The 21,284-nt window shown below is 41.2% G+C and overlaps 1 protein-coding gene across 1 annotated transcript; it reads left to right on the plus strand.

Moving 5' to 3' along the window:
- Nucleotides 1–268: 268 nt before the first annotated feature.
- ap2m1b (adaptor related protein complex 2 subunit mu 1b) lies at nucleotides 269–16,906 on the plus strand. Its single transcript, XM_058388012.1, has 13 exons — nucleotides 269–429; nucleotides 4,442–4,557; nucleotides 7,206–7,471; nucleotides 9,127–9,209; nucleotides 9,336–9,341; nucleotides 9,452–9,587; nucleotides 9,747–9,891; nucleotides 11,688–11,702; nucleotides 13,487–13,609; nucleotides 13,700–13,835; nucleotides 14,115–14,212; nucleotides 14,319–14,430; nucleotides 15,088–16,906. The coding sequence occupies exons 2-13, from the start codon at nucleotides 4,484–4,486 to the stop codon at nucleotides 15,220–15,222; spliced, it is 1,329 nt and encodes a 442-aa protein (XP_058243995.1). The 5' UTR covers nucleotides 269–429; nucleotides 4,442–4,483; the 3' UTR covers nucleotides 15,223–16,906.
- The last annotated feature ends 4,378 nt before the right edge of the window (nucleotides 16,907–21,284 follow it).

A 21,284-nucleotide genomic window follows, 5' to 3' on the forward strand; every position in this document is an offset into this window, starting at 1 on the left:
CCGAAAACCTGATATATATTTTTTTATTATTATTTTTATTATTATTCCTCCTGGGTTGGACGTGACGTCATTATGCATCGAGTCAGCTGACAGAAGGCGCGCCCTCACCCCATCCATATTCCGACTGATCCCGCCTCCAGATCTATGATTGGCTACTTATCGTCCTTCTTCTCCAATAGGATTGTGACGGCTCGTACGCGTGTACTTACAGCCAATCGTGGAGCAGTATGTGGATTCCACGAAAATACGGGTGTGTAAAAAAATTTTTTTTTACCGCTGGTCGGAAGGAGGGAGCGGTCGGCCATCTTGAATAGAATGACTGATCAGTGACCGCTATAGTGTTGCAAAGCTCACTGAATAACAGAGCTTTGTGGCTACGGTTCTTTGGGCGATTCCGGCCCGGTTTTGTGGCAGTTATACAGTCACCTGGTAAGCTTAAAGAGTCATTTTGTCTTTTGGTTGTAATGTACTGAAAGAGTGTCTTGAAAGAAGAAGAAATTCAATTCAAACGAAACGAGCGTACATACGGCTAATAACGCTAGCTTGTCTGTAAAAACTATTAATATAGCCTCGTTTGCTTTGGCACTGTTTAACCTGGGATATCACAAAACCACAGTTTATCCTATACATTTCATTGTTTAGGTTTGATATCTAAGAAATATAAGATTATTTTCAAATAAACGTCAATCGTGATGTCGCGAGGCAGCTAGCCAGTCGCCCTGCAGTGCTGGTCAGATTTTTTTTCCGGTCTCGGAAACAATTTTCAACCCTGATATCAGTTTAATACATTATATATATATATATATATATATATATATATATATATATATATATATATATATATATATATATATATATATATATATTTTATAATATTTTATTACTTGTCAGTTTATACAGCAGTGACTATCAAGAATATTGCAATAGCCACGACTCGAGTGTTATTTTAGGGAAGTACACATTTTCTTGGGCTGTGTCCTAAATTGCTCACTTTTTTCAACACGAGTGCACTACACCACGTTATGGAATAATTGGTTTCTACGCTCTATCTAGTGCACTAGATATCCGTTGAGGATTGAACCCCGGAAAGGCCGGTTTTAGCGGCAGACATATTGGATGCTGCGGTTCTGTGAAATTATGATGTGAAATTTCCTTCCCTTTTTTCTTTGATTAATTTTATTTTTTTCTACGAGCTAAATTGCCAGTTCGTGTACTTTACATATTTCTGACTGAATCCTGGAGGTAAGTGTGAGGAAAAATATCTCTTCTGTATCCTTAATTAAGCTTTGACCTTAAACCCATCAATTGACGAATTTTCTTTAAGAATGTGATGGATTGTGATTTGTATTGCAGTGTATTTGACGAGTCTGTTGCTCTATTTACAAAATAAACACATTATTAATAAATGCATGGAATATGGCTGGACTTTATATATGAATAAGGATATGAAGGATTTATTTCATGTCCCTCAAGAAGCCATGATGAAGATAAATTCATCTTTGTCAATAAGAGCTGTTCAAGGTCAGTGACTGAATTTTTAAGAATACAGTGCATCGCTACATCAAGGTGTGTGTGTGTGTGTGTGCGCGCGCGCGCGCGCTCGTCTCTCTCCTAGTTTACAATGTAAAGGTGTATTTTGAATTCCTGTTAAAAGGACAGGCCTCGAGAGAATCACACACTGGTGTATAGAGCTTTAAAAAATCTGTAGTGTTTTGTAATCTTTATCTACAGATGTGAAAATAAATTGAATCGAACATCTGCTTAAATCAAGATACTAGGGTTAGGACTCGCCAGAAAAAAAATGTTTTTCTTGGTTTGCATTCACAATCTATTGGTTTTGAGTTTAAGCCCCGCCCATTTCACAATATTTATGTATACGCATATACATTGATCAGGCATAACATTATAACCACTGAGAGGTGAAGTGAATAAGACTGAATATCTCCTCATCATGGCACCTGTTAGTGGGTGGGATATATTAGGCAGCAAGTGAACATTTTGTCCTCAAAGTTGATGTGTTAGAAGCAGGTAAAATGGTCAAGTGAGCGAGTTTGACGAAGGGCCAGATTGTGATGGCTAGACGACTGGATCAGAGCATCTCCAAAACTGCAGCTCTTGTGGGGTGTTCCCGGTGTGGAGCGAAGGCTGGCCCGTGTGATCCGATCCAACAGACGAGCTACTGTTCGTAGCATTAACTTCTTCAGCAACTCAAATTGCTGAAGAAGTTAATGCCGGTTCTGATAGCAAGGTGTCAGAATACACAGTGCATGACGGGTCAGGGCTGTTTTGACAGCAAGAGGGGGACCAACACAATATTAAGCTGGTGGTCATAATGTTATGCCTAGTTGGTGTACCTGTATAGTGATCAGCTATACCTTTGAAACTATTGACAGGTGGATTGAGGAGCCTTGTTTTTTTTTTTATAACAATAACAAATATACACATATTTGGCAGCAAGTACTGAAAGTGCATGTTTTGGTAGCAGGAAAAATGGGTCTAATACGGTAGCCGAGAAGTTCAAAACAAATGAACAAATCCATAAAAGGTAGGTATAGTTTGCAAATGGAATTTTTGCCGCTGATTGGATGAGACCTGTGTCACTCGAGATATACTGATAGCGTTTCATGGCTTATAGATTAGTTTGCGACGTCTATAAACACACCTACAGAACGCAGGTATGTTTCGAAGACTAAGCAGTTCCAGATGAAACCATGTAAGGAGCGCTGTAAGAGCAGAGCTGTGTTCATATACACACAATTCAACTTTCTACTACCACAGCCTGCTGGACTTACTGAATACCTTGAGTGACGGATGTCTCGTCCAATCAGTGGCAAGAATTCCATTCGCAAACTGCAGACCAGTCAGAACACCCATGCTGATACCTGAATGAACTTACAATGGACACGTTAGCCTGAGAACCAGACTACGTTGCAATAGAAGTAGAAGGTGGCCTGTTCTGTTTTCTTTTACATTGTGTAGACAGCTGGGTTGAGGTGTGTTGCTTTCTTGGGGAAGACGTGGCACTAGGACGCATTACGGGAAGTTAAGCAGTGGCATGCTGGGAAAAACCCTTCTGTCCATACATAAACATATTTTATTCGAATGTAATACTTTCACTACTGGAAGGAACTTGTTTTATTCTCTTGACACTCAGTAGCCCCAAATTTAGATTTAAAGTTCTTAAAAAAATGATTCTTTAACATGTCTAGTTTTAATATTGAATAACAAAAACGGACTCGCCAGGAATATAGCCATCGAAGCTGACATGGCTTTAAAAAAGAAAAGAAAAAAAAGAAAAAGTCTGCTGGGAAACCTTGAGTCCTGCCATTTAGATGGGTGGCATTCCACCTACCTAAAACCCCCTTCATGGCAACCGTATTCACTAATAGCAGTGACCAATTTCTTTAGGATAATGGCCTTGGCCTCCGAATTCACCAGATCTTTGTGATCGAACATCTGGGGCATGTGCTGGACAAACAATTCTGATCCCTGGAGGCCACAATTCACAACTTGCAAGGCTCTGCTGCTAACATCTTGGTGCCAGAGGTCTTGTGGAGTCCATGTTTTGATGGGTCAGAGATTTTCTGATGGCCTACCTAGTATTAGACAGGTGCTTTTAAATGTTGTAGCTGATCGGGATCCAAAGTATCAATTATGCTCACAATCAGGAAATAGTTGTCAGACTTGGACTATTAGTTGTGAAAGTGTGCTTTTGTGAGGTGAAAACTGTGCTCCTTGTTTTTTTATTACACAAATCCAGTTCCAAATCTCTTATTAAATATTCTTTTGCTCCATGTCATTAGCTTCAGAGAAGAATATGAGGGAAACATAATGACATCGAGGTTTCCATATCTATAATCACGTATATTGGAAATCGGCTTGCTTAGGCTTGATGTTGATCTCGGAGAAAATGACGCAATCTTTGCACAGGCATTATGGTTTTCAGGCTTGTTTCAGACTGCCCTCACTCCTCCTGTTTCAACTGAAAGACAGAGTAAGTAAGAGCTATTCTTCATCCGGAGATCAGGGTTTTTTTTTTTTTTTTTTTGGACAAATGCATTTGGAGTGCAGTATCTGCACCAAGGACTGTTTTCTGCTAAAGGATCCGTTTCTTTAAATTACATCCAAACAGTACACATGAAAGACTTGAAATGCATCGTCATTGCATCATTAAATAATGAAAGGTCAGACAATTATCGGTCACAAGGAAAATGTTGTCAAAAGGAAGATGTGCCACCTTCTTCAGTATTTGCATTAATACTCTATGCAAGTATTCATCCTCTGCAATGTTTCGTGTTATATTTTCCACACACATGCAAATAAGCCTGCGGAATAATAAGACCTGCATCACAGTGCGGCCCAGTTTTGGTGCTTTGGTTCATCTTCTGTGTTTGTGTTGGCATTTCCGTCATGGTTTGTCTTTCATTTTGTTTGCTTTCAGATTTCTCGCCATGGCGCGTGAACACTGAGAGAGAGCGCCACCATGATCGGAGGACTTTTCATCTACAACCATAAGGGCGAGGTGCTGATCTCACGCGTCTACCGCGATGACATCGGGTGAGGGCCGAGCCGCCTCCTTCCTTAACATCTTTAGCTTTATGATGAGGCAGACACTCAGACGGTGGGCTTTTTAATTTAAGCTTGGGTAAAGGGAGATCTTTCCATCCAGTAAGTGTTGCTTACCTTGTACGTGTCGCGTTCATTTCCGTCCTAGCGTCAGTGTTATTTTTAGGCATGCCCCTCATTATTTGTTTTTTTCCTGACATGAGCTCCGTCAGAGTACTGGGCATGTACAAAGTACTGAATATCAGAGTACTGGGCAAAACTCTCCCGGTAATGAGATCGTCACAGCAAGCAAGCCAATTCTGTGAGGCGTGACTGCAGCAAGCTTTAAGTCTGTCTGGGTTTATTTGCGTGATACCATGTCAGTCATCGCCACCCACGAGCAGCATGCGTAATAACGAGGTCAGAGGATGGGGAGGATAGATATGACAGATCTATTCTGGTCCAGTAGCCGATTCTGTTCGATCTGCGATCAAATTCTTTTCATTCCCGTTCTTTTGATAGGTTCTTCCTTATAATTTGAGTATTATTAATCATCATTGGCTGAGAATTTTTTTTTTTTTTTTATGTGAAAGCATTTTCTCTAATGCTGCATTGCAGGTGGAAGCACTCAGTATAGATCTTGCTATCCCAGTGTAGGTATATATATGTGAGAGATAAAGTGAGTGAGTGTGTAAGCAGGCGTGGTTATCTAAGGAAATGTGCTGCCTGATAGTGAGGACGTTTTTCTGTCTTTGTCTCGTCTCTGCTTTTTATCATGATCATGCAGAGATAGAGATACAACCATGCTCAGTGTTGAGTCTTATTTAGTATCAGGAGAGCAAACCTCTAAAATGTTTCTCACAGCCAGGGATAAATGTTTGAGAATCATCCAGCTCGTATTTTTATTTCCCTTTAGATGATGATGATAAAATTTTCATAAGCCTGCTCGGTATTTTGTAGCCAGGTAGGTTGTTAAGTATAACTCGGTGAACTTTGATAATGGAAGGGAAATAATTATGATCACCATCACTTTAACCCAATATAAAAATCATAGATCCCTCGGTTATGCTACACAGACCCCAGTTTGAGATCCACGATTCAGGGTTAAAGGTTTGCTTTAAAAGTTTTAAAGGCAGTATGAGAAGGTAGTGCAACGGATAATACGAACTATGATGGAAGATAAAGTAAGTAATGTAATATAAAAGATGCTCAGAAAGTCCCAGACACTGTCCAAGGAGGGGTTGCTATGGTTACCGTGGCTCTGTAAATCTCTGTTGGCTGTCGCAGACCACAAGAGTGTGTCTGTCTGAGTATTTAATAATGCACTGTAGACAATGTGTAACAGTTGGGTGACCATGAAAACCCTCACTTAATACAGGGGAAAGAGGGTCCTAATCTCTCCTTAAGGCAGATCGAAGGAGGCCGGTAATGGTTATGTGCGACGACCGATGTTATGAAGAGAAGGTTCGCTTTTCAGATGCCTCGGTTTTCTTTTCTCGTGAACCGCTGAAGTCCAAATGACTGAAATGCATATTGCTCATTATAACCGAATCACAATGTAATGAGGATTATATAAGGGTATGACGTGTGCCTTGTGTTTAGAAGACAAAAGTAAATTTTTAAAGTGTTTACAGTTTCTAGATTGCAGCAGTCTGGGCTTTGATGGAGGTGGGACTGAGTAAGTCGTGACCACACACCCGTCCCTGAACCACCACCACCACACACACCCCACACGCACACCCGGAAGTAAAAACACATGGTGTAATCTTCATTCATATCATGTTTCCCATCTGTCTTTTTGTGAAAGCCTGCTTCATTGGCTATATTAAAACCTATTTATTAACATCTGTAACATCTGTCTTTCTGTCTGTTTTTCCTTTCTTCTGTTTTTTCTTTCTGTCTGTTGGTCTTTGTCTTACTTTCTGTTTTCCTTTCTGTCTTTTTTTGCCTCTTACTTTCTGTCTGACTTTCTTGACTGACTGAGTGATTGATTGAGTGAGTGAATGATTAATTGATTGATTTGTTTGGGCCAGGCAGTCAGTGCTCCAGACAGCATGGGTTGCATCCTTATAAGCCTTTTTCTAGCTCTGTATATTAATTGATCTGGTTTTGCTGAGAATATAATGACTAGACTAACTTGAAAAGTATTTTCTCACCCTTACCCTAGGTTTGCATTGTGTGTTCTAATAGACAGCAAGAAGAATGATCATTTTTCGCACTAAGCGTGTGCTGATTATATGATTTGTAAAATTATACAAGAATGTATGATTCGGTCTGGAGTCTAGGTTTAAATTATGGCCTTAAGCAGGAGACACAATTGGTCAGATTGAGCAGTTCAGCAGTGAATGTCTTAGAGAAAACATTATCTTTTGCGTCTTTGCTAAAAATAGCCTAAAAGGTATAAAAATGACGCATTTTCTATTAAATATGAAGACATTAAACAGCTTCTGCATGTCTCTCAGGTTTAAAGAAAATTGTGCCACTTGTTAGCAATTAATACGAATATATAATAGATTTAAAGGTGTCTCTAATAATGATATTGAGTTGTTGAAAGTCACATCATCCTTCCCTTCTGTTTAGTTCATGGCTTTGAAGGTGGTCTGATGCATTCTTCTATAATAGTGTCATGATACCAATTTCTGCTTGTCTGTTTCTTGCAGGAGGAACGCGGTGGATGCGTTCCGAGTTAACGTGATCCACGCACGCCAGCAGGTCCGCTCGCCCGTCACCAACATCGCACGGACCAGCTTCTTCCACGTCAAGCGCTCCAACATCTGGCTGGCTGCTGTCACCAAGCAGAATGTTAACGCCGCCATGGTGTTCGAGTTCCTCTACAAGATGTGTGATGTCATGACCGCCTACTTCGGCAAGATCAGTGAAGAGAACATCAAAAACAACTTTGTGTTGATCTACGAGCTGTTAGATGGTAAACTCACACTTTTTTCACATTCACTCAATTACCCTTTTACAATTAAACACTTCTAAAGAAACTGGTTCACACTTCAGAGTGGAACAGGGGGCCAGCCTTCACTCCCTACATGCATCAATGAGCCTTGGTCGCCCATGACCCTGTTGCAGGTTCACCACTGTTCCTTCCTTGGAGCACTTTTGATAGATACTGACCACTGCAGACCGGGAACACCCCACAAGAGCTGCAGTTTTGGAGACGCTCTGATCCAGTCGTCTAGCCATCACAATTTGGCCCTTCGTCAAACTCGCTCAAATCCTTACACTTGCCCATTTTTCCTGCTTCTAACACATCAACTTTGAGGATAAAATGTTCACTTGCTGCCTAATATATCCCACCCACTAACAGGTGCCATGATGAGATCATCAGTCTTATTCACTTCCTGTCACTGGTTATAATGTTATGGTTGAACGGTAAAAGTAAGGATGCCGCGAAATGTTTTTTGTTTGAAAATAAACAAAAATGTATACAAAAAAATAGGCATACAAGAAAATGGGAAATCTGATGCTTTACAGATCATTTTAATGGCAAAAATAATGTCCATCTAGACACACAGTAACATCACACCCCTGGAAACGGCTATGAGAACTAAACATTATTCCTTATTCACATTGTGAAATCGTGCAACTGCTGTAAGTCAAAAGCTTTTAAGCTCAGTATTCACCAGATGATGGATTGGCTTGGAAATGTAAACTTGTTTACTTTTGTGTGTGTGTGTGTACAGTGTTTCTGTAGCTGGTATTTATGTGGCCATGGTATAAGACAACAATAGAATTTATTTGTATGAAAACACACCTACATATCTCACTCTGTAATATAAGCAGTTATTTGATGATGATCTCTTTTTGGCCTGTTTCCTTTTCCTGAATATTTTGTGTTTTGTTTTTTTGTCTTTGTAACCCGGTATTACAGGAGCTCACTTATTCCCACAAGCAGCAGCCGGAGTTTCTGTTGTGCTGTGGTTTTTTTAGGTTTTGATTTTTATGCCTTGTATATAAGAAAATCAAAACCTAAAGAAAATACCGCGCAGACAGAGCAGCGTCTTCGCAACATCCCGGGATCCTGCAGCAATGTTATCTACGTGGTTGAGATGTTTTTAACAAGGTTAACAAAAACGTTATCATTTCCCCCCCCATCCTATATAAAGCTAATCAGAGTAATGGAGTTACCTTCCCAGAGCAGGTCACTTCCTTCGCTTCTTGAATGTTGTCCAGTATAAGCAGCTGTCTTGTGCTGCTATCCAAATGGGACTGTCTTTATCTCCAGAAGCACAAACAGTGCCAAAAATCCTGATGTATTTCGAGAGCCTCATCATAAATTAAGTGCTGGCAACATGATATATTAGGATAATGTTGTGCACAACCATTCAGTGAATAACTAGTATGCCGTTTTATATAATTATGGATGTACATAGAGTACTTTTTAGGCCATGGGTTGATTTGCAGAAGGCACAGATAGCCAGCAGTGAAGGATGGAGGGGAAAAATAATCTAACTGGGGATAAAAAGGGATGAGAGAGAAAAGATTGTCAAGTACCATTTATAAGGAAGAAAAGCATTTTTTATTTATTTATATAATCTGTGCTTTCTACCTGGTTCTTTTCACGTACTGTAGAGATCCTGGACTTTGGGTACCCACAGAACTCTGAGACCGGAGCACTGAAGACCTTCATCACTCAACAGGGCATCAAGAGCCAGGTTAGTGCAAATCATTATTATTTTTACTATTTCAGTTCAATACTCACTTAAAAAAAAAATCTCATTTGATTTCTCTTCTTTATCTCTCCCTGCTCCATGTGCCTGGTCTGACAACCTACCTTCCAGCATCATGTAAGCTCACCCGTGATCGTTTCTCTGTCGCTATCTAGAAATGTTTTCTCCAAATCTTTCTCACTCACACAGTGGATTTGACTTCATGCCCCCTCTGTATTTGCCTCCAGACTAAAGAAGAGCAGTCTCAGATCACCAGTCAGGTGACCGGACAGATCGGATGGAGACGCGAGGGCATCAAGTACCGTCGCAACGAGCTCTTCCTGGATGTTCTGGAGAGCGTGAACCTGCTCATGTCACCGCAAGGTAACGCTCAATACTGCTGCTGAACTAGCACACCAGGCTTTAGGAGCAGTGCTCGTATCTGTAATTGCTGTATGCCGTGCTTGGTGCATTTGGTGATTAGTGTATATTGGAACCCTGTGTGCCCGTGACATGGCTAGTAATATAGTTGTGTGCATGTAGGTCAGGTGCTGAGCGCCCACGTCTCCGGTCGTGTGGTTATGAAGAGCTACCTGAGCGGAATGCCTGAGTGCAAGTTTGGCATGAACGACAAGATCGTCATCGACAAGCAGGGCAAAGGGGGCACTACTGACGATGCAGGCAAGAGGTGAGAAACTACACTTAGATGGTTGTAAACTTATTTACATGGATTTCTTTTTTAATTAGTTCTTCTTGACCTTGAAATGAAGACCTATACATAAAATAACCGTACAGTTCAGTCCTGAGTCTGGATTTCTGCGGCATCACGTTATTAATACACATTATTAATACATGTTATATCACAGTTTGTATAGGAGCGCTGCAAAAATGTCAGCTGGTTTTAGAGATTAAAGGTTTAATGTTGATGTGCACTGTATTATGGGTAGATTGATTAGGGGAGTGGGGTTGAGGCTTTGAGTTTGTGCGAGCCTCGGAGAGCTTTCTAATCAAAAATAATCAACATGGCTTTTTGGGGCTTGGGCCGTTTAGTTGAGAAAAGTAAGACGCAGTGTTTCTTGTTTTTGTTTTTAAATGGTGTTCTGTTTAGGACTAAGCAACTAAAATTTCAGCCTTGTATAAATAACCAATTTGTATGAATCACTTAAAAAGCCACCATCCAGCTGAGTTTCTGTGGTTACCACAGTTTCTGATTGCACAGCTGGTAATATCATTATACCTCCCTCACTCTCCTTAAACCGGAAAAGATGGAAATTCCTGTCTTTCTTAAGCTGCCAATTCTGCAAGATTAATTTATTTATCATAATATTTTAATAAAAAAATCAATATTATATAAATGTCTACTCAGAAAAAGAGTATACACTGATCAGGCATAACATTATGAATGCCTGCCTAATATTGTGTTGCTGCCAAAACAGCCCTGACCCGTCATGCACTGTGTATTCTGACACCTTTCTATCAGAACCAGCATTAACTTCTTCAGCAGTTCGAGCAACAGTAGCTCATCTGTTGGATCGGATCACACGGGCCAGCCTTCGTTCCCTGCGTGCATCAGTGAGTCTTGGCCTCTCATGACCCTGTCTCCGGTTCACCACTGTTCCTTCCTTGGACCACTTTTGATTGATACTGACCACTGCAGACCGGGAACACCCCACAAGAGCTGCAGTTTTGGAGATGCTCTGATCCAGTCGTCTAGCCATCACAATTTGGCCCCTCGCTCAAATCCTTACGCTTGCCCATTTTTCCTGCTTCTAACACATCAACTTTGAGGACAAAATGTTCACTTGCTGCCTAATATATCCCACCCACTAACAGATTATTCACTTCACCTGAGTGGTCATAATGTTATGCCTGATTGGTGTACATTTGCATCCAGTGCATGAAGTGAACCTAGTCCACAGGACCTATTTCTGATCAATCAAAATTCTTTAAAGAAAGCCCACAAACCCTTAATTTGTGATCATCTTCCAAGTGGAAATCAACATTAAGTTTCACTAATCAGCACAGAGTAAGAATAAGTGTGTTGTGTGTGTCACCAGGATAATTCTTCTTCAGTGTAAAGTGTTGCCTCTGATTGTACCTTCAATACTGCTTTTACTAAAAATATTAATTTCTGCTCAAGTCTTGGCAGCTTAAAGAGAGGAACGTCCTCCTGCTTAACAGTAGTATTTGAGTATCTTCTGTCACCACATGTTGACCGTGTCGGTCAGAGGGACACGTATGATATGATATTGTCAGTACCAGGGATATACATATAATATCAGTACCACTTTCCTGTGACTTTTGGACTGGACTGTAAAATGGTTTTGTCGTCTTTGTTGAATGTGAGCACTGTAATTGCATGTTGCTCTTTTTGTTTTTTTCCTGTAAGTGTGGCTTGCCATTTGTTTTCATGTTCAGGGGTTTTTTTTATTTCGTAATTTGCACCTTTTTGTTTTTTTTTCCCTTTTCTCTGCTGGACTGCAGTGAGTTGGGAGGCAGGTAGTGTACCTCTCACTCCTCACCCAGTCATCCACCTACAAATTTCCCTCTATTAGTTTCTAAAGTCTCAGGTGTGTTTCTGTCATTCTCTGAAGTAGGAATGTGCCTTCTGCTTCTCTGAGATTTCGTTAGCATTAATGAATGTATAATCAGTTAACCGCCAGGAGAGAGGAGGGATGTGATCATGTATCCCCCCCCCCCCCCCAGTACAGTTAAACTCTCAGTGGTGCATACGTTTATTTTGACAGACTCCATGTAGAGAAATATTTCATGCGCAGCAATCGCTTTCTCGAATGTCCGCTCAGCCACAGTAGAAATGTACATTCATAGTAATCTCAGACATTACAATTTAAACAAAAAGTACAGAAATGATCAGAGAGAGAAATACAGGATTAACATCTGATGCAACGTGAAACAATATGGTATTTTGTGTGCAGAAGGGGACATAGGTGTAATTGAGTTTTAAATGAGATCTGTTTTATCCCATGAGCCTCAGACAGCATGAAAACCTTATTTGGTTATTTATTTGTGGACATCTGTAAACATCTGTCCTGCACATTTGTAAAACTATCCATGCAAGCCGTTACATCAGAACTCTATAAATATAGTTTAGACTATTATTATTATTATTATTATTACTATTAAATTCACTGTTTTTGCCGCTTACCGAGAGAGCATGCCACAATAATAAAGCAAATGTTGCATGAGCCAACAGCTGAGCTAGTTGCCATGTGCAGCTGCTTACTAATGTCTTTATAATTATATTAGTGCAACAAAAAGTCTATTCAGTGTGTTATTGTAATCATGGAGCATGCTCCGGTCATGTAACATTCACATTTCCTGCATGGATGTAAAAACCCAGTCAGTTTCAAAGCACCTGTAAGAGCTCAGAACACAGCATTATACAAAGAAAGAAAGATTATAGGTTCGGAACATGACTCCATGTCTTTCTGCTTCCAGATATAGCATTAGTAGGCCATGCTTTTCCATGTTTCTCTTGGCAACAGCTTAATGCAATGTACGGCCAAACGTATGTGGACATCTGAACAATCACACACATATGTGCTGCATGAACATCCCAGTCAAAAACCATGGGCATGTGCTTGGTGCATTTGGTGATTAGCGTATAAACCATGGATATATTCTTGTTTTTGCTGCTGTGAAAAGACCTTCTGCTTCTGAAAAGGCTTTTTACTAGATTACAAGGAAAGAAGGCCTGGATCACAGTTCCATTTAATCCCAAAGGTGTTCAGGAGTTGAGGTCAGTGCTCTGTGCAGGCAATATGAGTTTTTCCAAGTCCAGCCTTGGCAAGCCATGTCTTTATGGAGTTTGCTTTGGACGTGGTCATGCTGGAACAGGTTTGGGCCTCTTAATTCCTGTGAAGGGAAACCGTAATATTTTGTGGCAACAGTTTGGGGAAGGCCCACATGTGGGTGTGATAGTCAAGTGTCCACATACTGTAGTGTAGACGACCAAAAAAAATCAGGCGATGATGAAAACAAAGTAGAACTGTAAAGTATGCAAAGATTCCGTTTTGAGAATTTTTCCCTTCTCTCGAATTCATGTGTTTTGTCCTTAGCCATCCCAAGTTTTCCCCCCGTCCATGAACTCTGTACTTAAATGGATATTTGATATCCAAATTTTACCCTTAATAGCATATCTAGCTTTGTAATGTGCCCCGTGTTCTCCCAATACACAGACATACTTAAGCAATACATCTTCTGGTCTGAGACGCAGTGATGTTTGCTATTCAGAGTGTGTGTCTCCTGTGTATGCCCTGCAGTAGTGGGAAACAGTCTATAGCCATAGACGACTGCACCTTCCATCAGTGTGTCCGACTCAGCAAGTTCGACTCGGAGCGCAGCATCAGCTTCATCCCACCGGACGGAGAGTACGAGCTCATGAGGTACGTGCGTGCGTGTTTACGTAGAAGCACAGCAGATGTCATTGCGCTTTTCTAAGCGGTTCTCTGCGTCTGCGCGTGTCCTTGCTGTAGGTACCGCACCACTAAGGACATCATCCTGCCGTTCCGTGTCATTCCTCTTGTACGAGAGGTGGGGCGCACCAAGCTGGAGGTGAAGGTGGTCATCAAGTCCAACTTCAAACCCTCACTCCTGGCACAGAAGATTGAGGTGAGCGAGGGTTGTTTTGTCAAAAGGATATTTTTAATGTAGTCCATGTTTTTAAGATTTGCACAATGTTTCTCACAAATCATGTTAATAGTTTGTGCAGACTTTGTGCACACATGCTTTCTTACATATTATAATGAACCATATCCTTATTTATATTGTCACATGCCTATAATTAAGATGAACTAATTAAGATTCCATGTGTTTGATGGTGAGCAGTTGCCAATGCATTCTTTATATTTTTTAAAAATTTGTTTATAGTTATTTGCTATCTGTCCTTAGGTGCGCATTCCCACCCCGCTCAACACCAGTGGTGTGCAGGTGATCTGCATGAAGGGAAAAGCCAAGTATAAGGCCAGTGAAAACGCCATCGTGTGGAAGTGAGTTGCACCTGCAGCTTTCTCGCCGCCTGTTCATGCCAATTAAACAAGCCATTGTTTTGGTAGATTCCTTCAGTTTGGTTTAAGTGTGTGTGTGTGTGTGTAGGATCAAGAGGATGGCTGGCATGAAGGAGTCACAGATCAGTGCTGAGATTGAGCTGCTGCCCACCAACGACAAGAAGAAGTGGGCCCGTCCACCCATCTCCATGAACTTTGAGGTCAGTTTATTTAGTGTAATGTCCTTGTAATTATTAAGTTGTTCTACTCTGATAAGGTGTTTAGCATAAAATTATTTAACTGTTAGGTCAGTAGGTGTGTGTTTTTGGTGTCAGAGAGAGAGAGAGAGGAGGCAAGATTGAGGTCTTGTCACATGTCTCGCAGATTCAAAACACACACAAAACCACAATACGCCTACAAAGGGTCGCGCTGTGACATCAACGTTGTAAAATACATATGCTTTTATAGTCTATGTTTCAGTTTATCTCCATCTTGGGGGGCATTTTCGTATGAGACATGCAAAATGGTGGTTTCCTCTGTTTTTTAGAAAATATGTATGCACTGTTAGGTCATGATGCCCTGATTTTACTTACATATTTTAAGAATATTGCTTAAGACATGAAAGCTAATAAATTAAATTGGGAATTATATACAGTGACCAAGTGAGGTAGGGATTAATATGAAATAATATGAATATTATAAATATTCTATTATTCACATTTATTATTATTATTATTATTATTATTATTATTATTATTGAAATATTCTGTGCACCATGAGAAAAATGCACATACTTCTTTGCTAGTACTTTCGTTAGTAAATCTCAGTTGCTAGTATTTCTACAGATCTAATGATAAACTCCGGTTGTTCTCGCCCAGGTGCCGTTCGCCCCGTCCGGACTCAAGGTGCGCTACCTAAAGGTGTTCGAGCCGAAGCTGAACTACAGCGATCACGACGTGATCAAATGGGTCCGCTACATCGGCCGCAGCGGCATCTACGAGACCCGCTGCTAACGGCAGCCCCCTCCGGCTCAGTCAGGAGGAGAGACCGGGGCTGGGGAGGAGAGACGAGCAGACCGGAGGAGGAGGTGCAGAAGAGGCGTTCCCTTTATCTCTCTCCCTCCCTTCCCCTCCTCCTCTTCTCCCTTTTTCTGTTTTCACACTGACGACGAAAAACAAAAGAGGAGAAAAAAAAAATCCTAATTGGTTATTCAGAAATAATGTCCAGTGGAGAAAACGGAAACAAAATAAGTCCAGAAATCTTTGATAATACGAAAGATGCATTTCGCTTCATTATGCATACCTTACCTGCTAAAAGACGAGGGCCCCCTTTCCATCGGGCCCACCCATTCTTCTTCCTCTTTTTAAGCATTCCAGACCCCTCGCTGATTGACTAATGGGAGGATTTAGGCTCATTCTGTCTGTTTAGCGATAAGCAGTGAACCTGTGCTTCTGTTCTCAGGCCTCATCAGTGCTTCATTTTCCTCTTTCTCTCCACATCATTTTCCGCTTGTGTGGTTGTACTTTCTGCTCTGGTGTAGTCAGCTAAACTCTACTCCCCTTTTTCTTTCATTTTTATTCATAAGGGTTTTCTTTACTCTTTTTTTTTTTTTTAATTATTATTATTAAATCCTAATCCCACCCACCCCCTCCTCCAAAGTGTATTAGTTAGCTGTTGTCCATGTTTTGTAAGCAGTGTTTTATTGTATGCATCAATACTCTTGCCCCAACTCGTATCACTTACCCCTCTGTCAGTACTTAGTTTTTCATATGGATAATACTGAGGAAATGTTGTCCGCTTTGGTCTCTGATGTTTCACTTTTATCTGTGTGACCAAAATTCTCAGAAATGAGGAACTATGAGCTTAAAAGTACTATTACTAGAATAAATCCAGCTGTGTGTCTGTGTATACAAACTCTATACACCATAAAGGGGTAAGAAGTGACCTGCCAGGCTGATGTTTCAGCTTTGTGTCTGTAGAGGAGGTTTATTCAGGCTGGTTTATGTGTATGTATGTGAGAGAGACTGAGCCTCTGTAAGCAGAAGGTCCCCCAACATCTCTCAGGTAATCTCCTTCCCTCGAGCGTGCTAGCGTGTTTTACCAGGTTGTTTACCAGATGTTTACGGCGGACCAGTGGGATTCCTCCAGTGCACTGATATTTATCTTCCCGTATCCCCTCCCCTAGTTTACTCTTAAGATTTCTATGGCACAAATGTGGAGGCACAGCAATAAGTGCAGCTTTGAAGAAATAAAATAGGGTTTATTGGAATCTCTTCGGAACGAAATCAGAGCTCCGCTTTCAAGGAAAGATTTTCCAGAACCTCTTTTCAGTCCAGAGAGAAACGTTAGAAAGTAGCACTGAGCCGAGATCTCTGCTTCTCTCACTCTGTCCTCTCGGAAAAACACTATTCAATAACGCAGGCAATGTGTGAGAGCTTTCGAAACTTTCACCACGGTTAAACGGCACTCTTGGGGGGGGGGGGCAAAAAGTGCCGAGTTTCTCTCTAATCTTAAAGCTACAGTGATCCAAACAACACTACACACTCTCCGAAAAACGATTCTCTTCACATGTCCTGCACCTCTCTGAGAGATGATGAGGGTCCTGTGGGGCTTGATCCCTCAGCTTCAGTGTGTACTCTTCATTTGGTAACTTTGTGATTTGTCCTGTTAATCCTAATAAAGAACCAAAAAAATGAATTCATGTAGTGAAGTGGTTTCTTTAATTTTTTTTTTAGATTTTTTTCATGTACACAACATTCAGCTGCTGGAAATTTCTTTCTTAAAGTAAAACACATCATTTCTTTGGGGCTGATATTCTCCAGCACACATCACTCCTCACATTACATCCTTAACACATCATCAGTAGTGAAGTTGAAGGCTGAATTGAAATTTTATTTATAAAGAACAGTGGTTCATTCAAAGTGCTGTCCATAACATCATACGTCATACGTTTAAGTGTCACATTAAATAAACCATGAGACAAAAAGTTTCAAGAGAATCTTTTAAAAGTGGTTGAAGATGGAGCAGAACTCATGAAAGGAGACTGACTTGTTTCTAAAATTCCGTAAAGCTGCTTTGAGGTAATGTCCACTGTTAAGTGGTATACAAATAAATTGAATTTGAGTCTAAAATAATGACTGAGATGTAATAAATATAAAGGAAGTCTACTCACTATTCATCATTTTGCTCCAAAATACCTTTACACAAAGTAGTTTACACATACACCAACAAGGCATAATGTTATGACCACCTGCCTAATAATGTGTTGGTCCCCCTTTTTGCTGCCAAAACAGCCCTGACCCGTCATGCACTGTGTATTCTGACACCTTTCTATCAGAACCAGCATTAACTTCTTCAGCAAATCGAGCAACAGTAGCTCGTCTGTTGGATCGGATCACACGGGCCAGCCTTCACTCCACACGTGCATCACCACCCATGACCCTGTCTCCATTTCACCACTGTTCCTTCCTTGGAGCACTTTTGATAGATACTGACCACTGCAGACCGGGAACACCCCACAAGAGCTGCAGTTTTGGAGATGTTCTGATCCAGTCGTCTAGCCATCACAATCTGGCCCTTGTCAAATCCTTTCGCTTGCCCATTTTTCCTGCTTCTAACATCAACTTTGAGGACAAAATGTTCACTTGCTGCCTAATATATCCCACCCACTAACAGGTGCCATGATGAGGAGATCATCAGTGTTATTCACCTCACCTGTCGGTGTTCATAATGTTACGCTAATGTAATGTAATGTGGTGAACCGGCGACAGGGTCAGGGGTGTCCAGGGCTCATTGATGCACATGGGGAGCAAAGGCCGGCCCGTGTGATCCGATCCAACAGACGAGCTACTGTTGCTCAAATTGCTGAAGAAGTTAATGCTGGTTATGATAGAAGGGTGTCAGAATACACAGTGCATGACGGGTCAGGGCAGCAAAAAGGGGGACCAACACGATATTAAGCAGGTGGTCATGATGATATGCCTGATTGGTGTATATTAGCAACATAAGTATTAGACACAGGCCAAGTTGATAATTTATTGGCGAACTCATAAAACGTGTGTAAAACTGTCATTTGCTTTAAGCTGTTTGTGATTGAGATGTTTTCAAGTTACTGAAGTTTGGATTCCATTCAAGTGGCACAGACTAATGATTACAAGATCTCAATAGTAAATATATCTTGATAATGTTTGTGTTTTCTACCACTGCCAGAAAAAAAATAAATATCACAGACCGTCTGGCACCGATGTCTCTAGACTTTGAGAAACCTGGTCTAGGGAATATATTTAGCCTGAGTTGAGGAAGTTGTTCTTGCAAAAGTATATCTGTGTGTGTGTGTGTGTGTGTGTCTAGGCTGACGTCATGGTCAATCGTTAAGCGGGTACGGATGCCAAAGGACGGTCCGCCTGATGGATCGATGGCCAATTAAACTCTCGTCTCTCATGCTCGGTGAAAGAGGAGCTGCTGTCTTGCTGCTTTTTCTCCGCTTTGCTCTTCCACCTCCCTCTTCTTTTCTTCTCTGCTCTTTCCCAGACTGAGTGACAGCGCAGGGTCAAACAGCCTCTAGTTCCGCAGTCACCTGGAGCCTCGCCAAAGCCCCGGCCTTGGGCCAGAATGCAGGCCACAAGTTATGCGTGCGCTTCTCAGGTGTCCTTCATCAAAGCCCTGTTTGTCTTGTCTTTGGAAAAGAATTCCGAGGAATACATTAATTCAGTGCTGTGGCAGCAAATTTTTGGAGAGGTTGTTTGAAAGCCGACCGTGTAAGGACGTCTCTCCTCATGCAGGGGGTTGTGCTGGTGATCTTGACAAAACTGGGGGTTTCATTGTAATTTGATTATTATTCCAATTAACCTATCGAGGTATTAAGCGACGACTGTTTTATATTCAGGACTCATCCATTACGAGAAAAGCCGTTCTGAACTCTTATGAATTCTGAATCGAGTTGGAGGTCATTCAGGGGCACTCAAAACAAAGCACCATTCATGCCAAGGAAATCCATCATAAGCTAATGATTTCCTCTTCCTCCATACTGGACGTCTTCAAATAATGATCCGAGAGTTAAGGTACCATGCTGAGAAAAACTACAGGCTTTCCTCTCAGCCCTCCAAAGGTCAGACACTCTAACAGGGTTAGCTAGAGACTCGGGGGCCATTTAGCCAAGGACACTACTATGCCTTTGCCAAATTTTCACCTTGTTCTGCACAGCGGATTTTTGACGAAGCACAGCGTGTGCATGCTTAATGCGTAGGCCTTTAAAATGCCAGTGTCAGCCTGTTCTGTCTGGAGTTGACTTGCAAAACACAGTAGATGAAATGTTGACACGGTGCTTTCAGTGGATTCGCTGTGAATGTTAACACAACACCCAAGTGACATTTCACACCTCGCTCTTTCAGGTAGCACCGTGTTCAACCTCTGCTCAGGGATTCTGAGAGAAAGAGAAGTGCATACTCAATCACACAGATCATCAACACATCTCATATCGTAGGCTACTGTTGTAATTTTACAGGTCAGGAAGAAAGATCCATGACTATCTGTCATTACAAGAAATTTGTTTTGCCTCAACCCAGAAGGAAACCTGTCTGGGATAAAAACGTTTTGGAAATGGCGTCACATTATTTGGAAGTGGAAATGATTCAGGATGCCTGCCATTAAAGTTTTAAGCTATGTGGTGTAGCCTGTTATAGATAATATCGGTTATATTGTTCTGAGAGTCTGAATGTTACAAAAGGCTAAAACTGAAGTTAGCTAGCTAATAAACCAACTAAACACTAAAGTTTGAAAAATACTGTTAAACACCAACCAGGCATAACATGACTAATATTGTGTTGGTCCCCCTTTTGCTGCCAAAACAGCCCAGACCCATCATGCACTGTGTATTCTGACACCTTTCTATCAGAACCAGCATTAACCTCTTCAGCAATTTAAGCAACAGTAGCTCGTCTGTTGGATCGGATCACACGGGCCAGCCTTCGCTCCCTATGTGCATCAATGAGCCTTGGCCACCCATGACCCTGTCTCCGGTTCACCACTGTTCCTTCCTTGGGTCACTTTTGATAGATACTGACCACTGCAGACCGGGAACACCCCACAAGAGCTGCAGTTTTGGAGAATCTCTGATCCAGTCGTCTAGCCATCACAATTTGGCCCTTGTCAAATCCTTACGCTTGCCCATTTTTCCTGCTTCTAACACGTCAACTTTGAGGACAAAATGTTCACTTGCTGCCTAATATATCCCACCCACTAACAGGTGCCATGAGGAGGAGATCATCAGTCTTATTCACTTCACCTCTCAGTGGTTATAATGTTATGTCTCTTTGCTTTCTATAAATCTTCAATATTTTTAAAACTGTTACATCAGTAACATTTAAACCAGTGATAAGTAAAGTGAATAACGTTGATTATCTTATTACCTGTTAAGGGGTGGGATATAACAGGTTGCGAGTGAACAATCACAGTTCTCAAAGTTGATGTGTTGGAAGCAGGAAAAATGTAAGTTTAAGGACATGAGTGACTTTGAAAAGGGGCAAATTGTGAGATGTAGATGACTGACTCAAAACAGAAGGTCTTGTGGGGTGTTCCTGGGAAGGAAGTGGTTAGTAGTTGCCAAAAGCAAAACATTCATTGATGAACGTTGGGAGAGAAAGCTATCCCGACTGGTGTGATCCCACAGAAGAGAAAGTTAATGCTGGCTATGATAGAAAGGTTTCAGTACACACAGTGCAGCCAGTCCCAAAGTTCCCATGGAAAAAATGTGTGTTTTCCTTGCTATATTACCTCCCATCAGAGTTTTTAGACTGATGGTATTCTTAGTCAGTGACCTAGTGAACCGGTATCGATTTATTCATTGATAGAGTCTTCAAAGCTCTTCTGTAAAGTCGCTCTGGATAACAGCTTCTGACAAATGCTGTCAATGTAAAAATGTAAAGAATACCATCCTGGTGTTTGTGTATTGCTTGCACTGTGGGAAGAAGGCAAGCTGGTGTGATGCTCTGGGAAATGTTCTGCTAGGAAGATTTTTCCCGTTGAAATCTTACTGATCTCTTGTTAAGCCTTTTTTTCTTGATTCTCATATACATAT

This window comes from Hemibagrus wyckioides, linkage group LG04, assembly GCF_019097595.1.
Source record: "Hemibagrus wyckioides isolate EC202008001 linkage group LG04, SWU_Hwy_1.0, whole genome shotgun sequence".
NCBI classification, from domain to species: domain Eukaryota; kingdom Metazoa; phylum Chordata; class Actinopteri; order Siluriformes; family Bagridae; genus Hemibagrus; species Hemibagrus wyckioides.

Bases quoted from the DNA above. Each gene is read 5' to 3' on its own strand.
- ap2m1b (XM_058388012.1), top strand. From the start codon at position 4,484: ATGATCGGAGGACTTTTCATCTACAACCATAAGGGCGAGGTGCTGATC. The intron at 7,472-9,126 runs GTAAACTCACAC...CACGTACTGTAG, and splicing joins GATCTACGAGCTGTTAGATG to AGATCCTGGACTTTGGGTAC. The intron at 14,431-15,087 runs GTCAGTTTATTT...GTTCTCGCCCAG, and splicing joins CCATCTCCATGAACTTTGAG to GTGCCGTTCGCCCCGTCCGG.